We start from the raw sequence: 8,626 nt of genomic DNA, 5'->3' as shown, positions 1-8,626 counted from the left end.
TGTGCAAAATCTTTTTTTAAACGCAAATGGGGACATTTTGAAGTGCACTCAATGTCCTGTGGACAGACTTCTACTATTGTTGCCTCACAGGGCCTCCATCACCCTGGGGAGTCCTCAAAATAACAAAATAACACAGGAGAGGCTTTAGCTTCCTTGGAATATGGGGTTGTTGCTTTTGAGCGCCATAATGTGCTCCACATGCTTGGATAGGTGTCAATGGTGTCACTCTGTTAAGGGTTACGAAGGGACAACATTGAAGAGGTCCCTTAAGGACATGTGAAAAAAAACTCCTCAAAAACATCAGTAACAGGCATTTTACTTGGTACAACAGATCAAAACTACAGAATGATTTTGAAACCACAATCTATACAAACAATTCCATGTTTTAAAAGATCACTATGAGTATGACCATCTCTAACCTAAGACATTTTGTAGGATAACTATTTAATTGGCAGTTTTTTTTGACATATAAGAAGCATGCTTTTCGATGGTTGACATGTTCCAGCAATGTTTAAAACTATTTAAAAAGCATTGAAATTGTGACTACACTGTAAAAAAAATATTGTTGATTTAACTTAAAAAAGGAAGTAACCTGGTTGCCTTAAAATTTTAAGTTGATTGAACTGGAAAAAGTGAGTTAATACATTAATTTAATCATCAGAAACTCTAAACAATAAGTTATCTCAACTAAATAAATTATTTAAGTTGATTTGACAAAAGAAAAAAATGTTGTGATAACAAATCTTGAAAATATTTTTTTTACAGCGTAGTTACAGCACTAAAAAGTTTCCTATCCATGTCATTTGTCAACCACCCACATGCTATGAACCAACTGCAGAAAGTCTTTTGTTTGGACGTCATGTTGAGTAAGTTTCTGGGTCAGTGTTCCTCTTTTTGGGTCACTGGGGGATAAGCAGCTTTATATAAATAATAAACTTTACAACCCCCTTAAAAATTACAATTAATTTACTTTTTGCAATTTGTACATTCTGAAATCACACTGGTAAAGCCCATCAGGTCATCTCTATGCTTAAATGATTTCAAAGAGGAAGCCTTGTTATACCTTCAAAAAAGAAACCCTTGTCACCTTTTACCACTGTCGTTGAGTACAACAGTTGATGAGAACAAACAAAAAGATTTGGCTAAGTTGGCTTGTTGGGACCCGGTGTGGTCAATTGTTTTAACAGGAACTATTTCGTAAGGGACAAGGTAAAGGTTGTTTTCACTTCCCTCTGGTCCAAAGCAGTTAGGGCTTGCTGTCGTAGTGACTAGGAAAGCCCTTGGGCTCAAGAGCAGCCGCAAAGGTCTACGACCATTGAAGGGATTTTTCCGTAGATGATCTGCTCGCGGTCATTGAAATACAGCATGTTTATGGGTGACATCTTGGTTGGTGTGCAGCAGGGACCTGCGCTGCCCCGAGGGTTGGCCTTGTTAACGATGTGACTGTGAGGGTACTTCTGCACGCATTCACCGGAGCAGTAATTGGCCTTGTAGCGCTTGGGCGCAATTATCCAGTCCCACCCGAAGTCATCAAAGTCGACGGTGAGTGGATACCGGCAGCAACGAGACTCGGTGGAATGCTCATCGCAATCAAGGCCAGTGTCCCTTCTGGACCGCTTGCCAGCGTCTGATATTTTCACCTCTAAGAAGGGTTGCTGGAAGGGCGGACATAAGAACAAGTCATGGTCATTCATACTAGGTATGCAAAGGTGCAATTAAGCACATACTTGACATGAATTGCAATGCACTTGTCCAAAGCTGATCCAACTAAACCAGGGGTTCTCAAACTCGGTCCTGCAGAGTTTAGCTCCAACCCTGATCAAACACACCTGAGCAAGCTAATCAAGGACTTCAGGATCACTAGAAACTCACAGATAGGTGTGTTTGATCAGGTTTGGAGCTAAACTCTGCAGGACAGTGGCCCTCCAGGACCGAGTTTGAGAACGTATAATGGCTTTGTTCAATGGTATAATGGCCCTTGAGATACGAGGCGAGCTCTGGTTGATGGCCTACAGCAGGGGTGCCAAATCCTGCTCCTGCCGATAGACTGTCCTGCACAGTTCATCTCAAACCCCAATCAAACACACCTGAAGCAACCAATTAAGGTCTTTAGGATCACTTGAAAATTATATTCAGGTGTGTTTGATTAGGGTTGGAGATGAACTGTGCAGGACAGTCGATCGCTAGGAGCATGATTGGGCACCCCTGGCCTACTACAATATACCCCTAAAAGGGTGAAAGGTGAAGGAGTAGAATTACAGCCCCTTGTTGAGTTCAAACAAACTGTGTCCCTCCACCATTGCTTTTAAATCTCATTCAGACTTGCCAGGATGTGCCAAGTTTGAATAAGATTTGACCGCCATGGTAGAGGGCAAGGTTCTTAAAGGTACGCCTAAACTCCACAAGGTGCACATTTGAGAGGAAGATGATGAATAACGACCAGATTTGGATGATAATCATTTTCGGTCAAGTATCCCTTTATCCACTAGACTACTGTAATGGCGCTTTTCCATAACCAGTACCAGCTCGACTCGGCTTGTCTGGACTCGACTCAGCTCGCTTTTCACTCCATTTTCCATTGCAGACAAGTACCCGAATAGCCTTTTGTTCCTCGTTGCCCTGTCAATCTTTCGCAGGATCCTCTCTTCGGCCACCAAACAAAGGAAAGTCTGCATCTCTTGACCACGGTGTATTCTTCTGAGTTGCCATAATAGTTAATTTAGTAACTACCTCTGGCCAAACTATTTCAAAATAGCGATGTTATTCTGGATAATCCATCTGGCACGTGTAATGATGACGCAATGAATGGTGACGATTCTCTCTGACCAATCAGCAGTCGGCATTGTTTACACGTCACATTTTAGTATCGCCTTAGCTCACTCAGAACCTCGCCGGAGGTGGTACTAAAAAAAGTATCCGAAAGCAGGAACTGGTACAACTTTTACACAGTGGAAAACCAAACAAAGGCAAGCCGAGTCGAGTCGAGCTGGTACTGCACTCTTAGAAGAAATGGTTCTATTTAGAACCAGTAATGGTTCCATCCCCCACTTCATAAATGGAACTCCAAAATGGTTCTATATAGAACCATTTTTTTTGGTGAAAGGTTCTATTGGCCAACTATGGAACCCCAGGGTTCTATATAGAACTCAGAGGAACCCCTTTTTTAAGAGTGTATAGAACCTTTTAGGGGTTCCAAATATGTAGCGCTGATAGAACCTTTTAAGGTTCTATATAGAACCTTTTCTTCTAAGAGTGTGTGTAGTGGAAAAGGGCCACACTTCCTTAAAGCTTTTGGAGATTTGTTAATCAAAATCCAGCCTTTGACAATTGGCTTTATTCCCAGCTGCACTACTTCCTGAACTTCAGCCAGCTTCTTGTTTCCTGTCTGCAATTATTGGCCAAATTGATTAATTCAGGTGTGTCTGATTATTGTTGCCATGACAACTGAGGTCAGGCACACCTGGATTAATCAATTTGGCCAATAATTGCAGACAGGAAACAAGGAGCTGGCTGAAGTTCAGGAAGTAGTGCAGCTGGGCATAAAGCCCATTGTAGTTTGTTCTATTCTAAACAAGTACCAATCCATGCACCGACTTACCAGTCCTTCCTCTCCAGATTCTGGCGAGGTCACAGCCATATCATTTCCATTTGTGTCAAAGGCCTTGATTTCGATCCCAAAGTTACTCTGGGGCTGTTTGAGCCACAACTGCAACAGCTTCTTCATGTCAATGTGCTGCCAGGAGTTTGTCCGGGCATTCACGTCAACTTTTTGTGCGCGTATTCTTGAGTGGCTGTTCCCTTCAGAAGATGACCGCAGGTGAGATATCTGGATGAAGACTGTGGTTGGCTCTTCAGCTGGTCGGAGATAGATCCAGAGCAAGGCCTTCAGGATGCTGTCGGGCATAATCTTTGGGCTCAGTGAGAAAATGCAACACTTCGGCATTCCCTCAAGATGGGCGATGGCTTGCGCTGCAAGGTATTAAGTTTACTAAGACCATGAACACCTTTTCACCTTACACTCTCAGAAAAAAATAAAAAAAATAGCTTTAGGGGTACAACAGCTTGTTACTCAGGCAATACCTTTAAAGGGACAACTTTTGTACCGTATTACAAACTTACTACCAAATGGTAGTAGTCATTTTAAGGATACACATTACTACTGTAAAGTTCTAATTTTAAGGGTACATAAATTGTCTCTTTAAAGCACATTTTTCTAACCGTGTAAAAACATTTACCATGGTAAACTATAGTTTAGGGATGGGGAACTTTGCTCCTGGCACCACTTTCCTAGCAATTTTAGTTTCAACACTAATAAAACTCACTTGTCCAGTCTAATTGAAGTCTTACCAGTGTTTTTGATTATGGTCGAACTAAAATCCAGGGGCAGAGTTACCCTAAACATTTTTAAACCTTTAATTAATCTTACTTTTTCTGATGGTGGTAAAATACCAGTTGCCAGTTTTATTGTAACATCAATGGGGTAACTGCTGTATTTTGGCAGAAACTAAGGTTTCCATTGTACATCTTTGTAAGAGTTATTTTTACAGGCCAAATGTGCTTTGCATGTTGTTTCTTTTGCTCCGCTCTGTAAGGTCTGTTGCCTTTGGCCATCTTCCAACAACAGCTGAATGAATGAACCATAGTCGGTTCATAGTCAACTCTTTCAGACAGTACAATGGCCCCAAGTGTGAGTTTCATTGAATTACAAGAAAAAAACAAACCAAGTAGCATCTGCAAATGATGCTAGCCCTTTCTCAGAACTAACGTAACATGCATTTAACATTGTCTGAATATCTTTGGGGTCACTATATATTGCAGTACACTGTGGTACTTACGTTCTGTGGCCATGGTAATAATGGTCTCACTGCTGCCTTGTTCCTCATTCTCACCAATGCCTCCATTTTGGTCATACTGGTCGAGGAGCTCCTGCAGTGGAGGTGCTTTGGGTAAGAGTAGCTTGACCGTGTCTCTACTGATGTTCGGAGCTTGTTCTAGACGCAGGATGCTCAAAATCTGAGACTTGATGGAGTGCAAGCGCATGAGTTTACTCTGCTGCCTAAACTGACAGGTCGTGCACTGGCCGTTGTCGTCTCCAGCTGTCACAAATGCTTGCGATGTTGTTGTTGTTGTTGTTGCACTCAGGCTCTGACTATGTGAACCCAGCACACTCCAAAAGCTCAGATAAAGAAGGAGAAACATATCTTCTGATGTATCTTTGTAGACGTTTACACATTTGGAAATGGACAGCACCTTTACGCACTCTCTCCGAGCAGCACTGGACAGATGCACAGCCTCCCAGGCAGTTTTATACTTAAGATTCCCTGCTGTTAGATATCATGTGATTGGTTGGATTGATAAGAACAAGTCTAGATGAGACTGCACTGAGGTAAATTCTGAAAGCAAATTTTGATTTGAGGATTTTCAGGAGCTGTCTATTTTTTTTTTTGTACATACCATGAATTTATAATGCAAATACCATAAATATCATATGGATTTCATTATAATGATCAATTGAAATCGGATGAGCCCGTGTGTGTAGCCATTCAGATGTTTTTAATCACTTCTTGGACCTCTGGAAATGTATGTTTATCATGCTGCTGCTGAGGATTCTTATATAGATTGCTAAGACGTTTCTATGTGTTTGATAGAATGGTTGCTTGGAGGTTTTCGCATATTTCTATACATTTGTGAGAGGGGTCTGAGTGGTTTTAGCATGTTATGGGTAGTTGCTAAGGCGTTGCTAGATTGTTCTGACAGGTTTTAAAGTGCTGTTATATTGACACAATGTTTCTGGGTGGCTGCAAGGGGGGTCTGAGTGATTTTTAGCTTTTTACCATACAACTGAGTGTGTTCTTTTTAAGACGCCATCATGTTGTTGCTTTAATTGCCATTATGGATTGTTACTAGGGGGTTGCTAGGTTGTTCTAAAAGGTTTTTACAGTGTTAGATGTGGTTTGATTCTATTTGTAGGTGGTTGCTGTGATGTTGCTAGAGTGATTTTTATCTTGTTGCTATACAATTGAGTGTTCTTTTTAAGACATTGTCATGTTGTTTTCTGTTGTGGATCGTTGCTAAGGGGTTGCTAGGTTGTTCTGACAGGATCTTAACGTTTTGCAATATGGTTGACAATGTTTCTAGGTGGCTGCTAGAGGTCTCTGGATTATTTTTGTCCTGTTGCTATACAATTGAGAGTGTTCTTTTTAAGATGCCATTATGTTGTTGCTTTGCCATTATGGATTGTTACTAGGGGGTTGCTAGGTTGTTCTAAAAGGTTTTTACAGTGTTAGATGTGGTTTGATTGTATTTGTAGGTGGTTGCTGTGATGTTGCTAGAGTGATTTTAATCTTGTTACTATACAATTGAGTGTTCTTTTTAAGACATTGTCATGTTGTTGCTTTTCTGTTGTGGATTGTTACTAGGGGGTTGCTAGGTTTTTCTGACAGGTATTTAAAGTGTTGCTATATGGTTGGCAATGTTTCTAGGTGGCTGCTAGGGGTTTCTGAGTGATTTTTGTCCTGTTGCTAAATAATTGAAAGTGTTATTTTTAAAACGCCATCATGTTGTTTTGCCATTATGGATTGTTACTAGGGGGTTGCTAGGTTGTTGTAAAAGGTTTTTACAGTGTTAGATGTGGTTTGATTGTATTTGTAGGTGGTTGCTGTGATGTTGCTAGAGTGATTTTTATTTTGTTGCTATACAATTGAGTGTTCTTTTTAAGACATTGTCATGTTGTTGTTTTTCTGTTGTGGATCGTTACTAAGGGGTTGCTAGGTTGTTCTGTCAGGAGCTTAACGTTTTGCAATATGGTTGACAATGTTTCTAGGTGGCTGCTAGGGGTTTCTGAGTGATTTTTGTCCTGTTGCTATACAATTGAGAGTGTTATTTTTAAGACATCGTCATGTTGTTGCTTTGTCGTTATGGATTGTTACTAGGGGGTTGCTAGGTTGTTCTGAGAGGTTTTTACTGTGTTAGATGTGGTTTGATTGTATTTGTAGGTGGTTGCTAGAGTTATTTTTATCTTGTTGCTATACAATGGAGAGTTTTCTTCTTAAAACGCGTTTGTGTTTTTGCTTTAACGTTATTAATCGTTTAATAGGGGTTGCTAGGTTGTTCTGACATGTTTTTAAAGTGTTGATATATGGTTTTTTTTCTTCATATCATGATATGGGTAGTTGCTAGGGGGATGCTATTGTTCTGATAAGTATTGTACAAAATATCAACACTTGAAAATGGGTGCATTCACCAGTTTATGTTGATGAATGGGCTCTTTTCATTCTTAGACTTTTAACACTGTGTTTTGATGATGTGCTTCTTGAATATGCAGGGAAGTGGACTCAGGAAATTATTGCTACAGCTGTTCTGTAACATTTGCCGATACAGATGTCTCTGCTCTCCCTGTCTCTCTTTGTCCAGCAGTGCAGCTTTATTAGATGCATAAATAACAACAGCTGATAGCAGAGGGAGTGGGATACTGAGGGTGGCCTTTGGTGGGTCAGTCACAGCACCACCCGGTGCTGGTGGATTATCAAGTTCTTTCAAGAATGATGCCGCTTTGGGTTCAGATGCCGGGAGGGTCTGCTTATTCAAAATATGACTGCACAAACCAAACTCATTAACTCTGCAATGCACAAATTCTCATTTATAAAAAAATGACATTTAAACAGGCTCTTTTGCACTTTTGGAGTGGCAAGAAGTGCTTATGTTGTCTAATGAAAATGTGACTGGTGCTTGTCAGTGCAAAAATCGTTGCAATTATGCGAAGGTATTTTGGGTGGTTACCAGGGTGTTGAGAGATGGTTGCTGTTGCTAAACTGTTAGGGTGTGATGCGGGTTCGTGACTCTTCTATTCGAACTCGTTCATCAAAATGAACGAATCTTTTCCCGACTCAACTCGTTCATTTTGTTCGTTGAATGAACCAAATGACATGAAAAAAGATCCGTTCATTTTGATGAACGTGTTCGAACAGGAGTCACAAACTTGCATCACAGAACAGAGCAAGGCTAGCATTTGAGCTTATAAAACTTAAACGTTGTTTTGTTTTTTTAAATGAGCGATCGTTTCGCTAGATAAGACCCTTATTCATCGTCTGAAATCATTTAAAACCCTTTGAACAGTTTGCACTGAAACTGTCTTTTGGACCTTGAACCGTCTGGTTCCCATGCATTGAGGTCCGTTGGAGAAAAACATGATATAAACTGTTAACTTGTCTCTCAAATTTGATTGGTCGATTGGAATGTTGTTCCAGAATCAACAAAGATGTTGATCTCTAAGTGAAATCAAGTTCACCATTATGGTCTAGCACTTCCTTAAGAAAGTAATAACAAATATATCTGTACAATTTTTAGTTATCATTCATGTTTTTGTAGTGGGCATAATAATGCATTTAGAAGAACACACTTACATGTGGTCATGTCCACCAAAGAGTTTTACAGCAGAAAAAAACAACAACACAAATTGTATGTCAGTGTGTCTAGTCTAGTGTCTTTATTTGATCAGTAGTGAGTTACTGTCTGTGCCATGCCATCCGTACAGACTGTGCCATCATTTCCTCTGGTCAGCCACCTGCAGTGCAACATTGGCATTTTCTCTGGCGTTCTTCAAGAGCGCTGACACTTTTGCTTCAGT

At 40.4% G+C, this 8,626-nt stretch overlaps 2 protein-coding genes across 2 annotated transcripts in view; both read right to left on the bottom strand.

Annotated features, from left to right (window-relative positions):
• Positions 1-300: 300 nt before the first annotated feature.
• Positions 301-5,384, bottom strand: mstna (myostatin a). Its single transcript, XM_039682209.2, has 3 exons — positions 4,836-5,384; positions 3,599-3,969; positions 301-1,655 (listed from the first exon to the last, which is right to left on the bottom strand). Exons 1-3 carry the CDS (start codon positions 5,197-5,199, stop codon positions 1,287-1,289), a joined length of 1,104 nt encoding a protein of 367 aa, XP_039538143.2. The 5' UTR covers positions 5,200-5,384; the 3' UTR covers positions 301-1,286.
• Positions 5,385-8,455: 3,071 nt separating this feature from the next.
• The window catches only part of ftcd (formimidoyltransferase cyclodeaminase), a 6,514-nt gene continuing 6,343 nt past the window's right edge, over positions 8,456-8,626 (bottom strand). Inside the window, exon 14 of the mRNA XM_039682888.2 lies at positions 8,456-8,626. Coding sequence (XP_039538822.2) covers positions 8,543-8,626 — 84 coding nt within the window. The 3' untranslated portion in view covers positions 8,456-8,542.

The sequence above is a fragment of the Pimephales promelas genome, chromosome 2 (genome assembly GCF_988280905.1).
Source record: "Pimephales promelas chromosome 2, fPimPro1.hap1.1, whole genome shotgun sequence".
NCBI lineage: Eukaryota > Metazoa > Chordata > Actinopteri > Cypriniformes > Leuciscidae > Pimephales > Pimephales promelas.
This window is presented reverse-complemented; position numbering and strand designations above follow the sequence as displayed.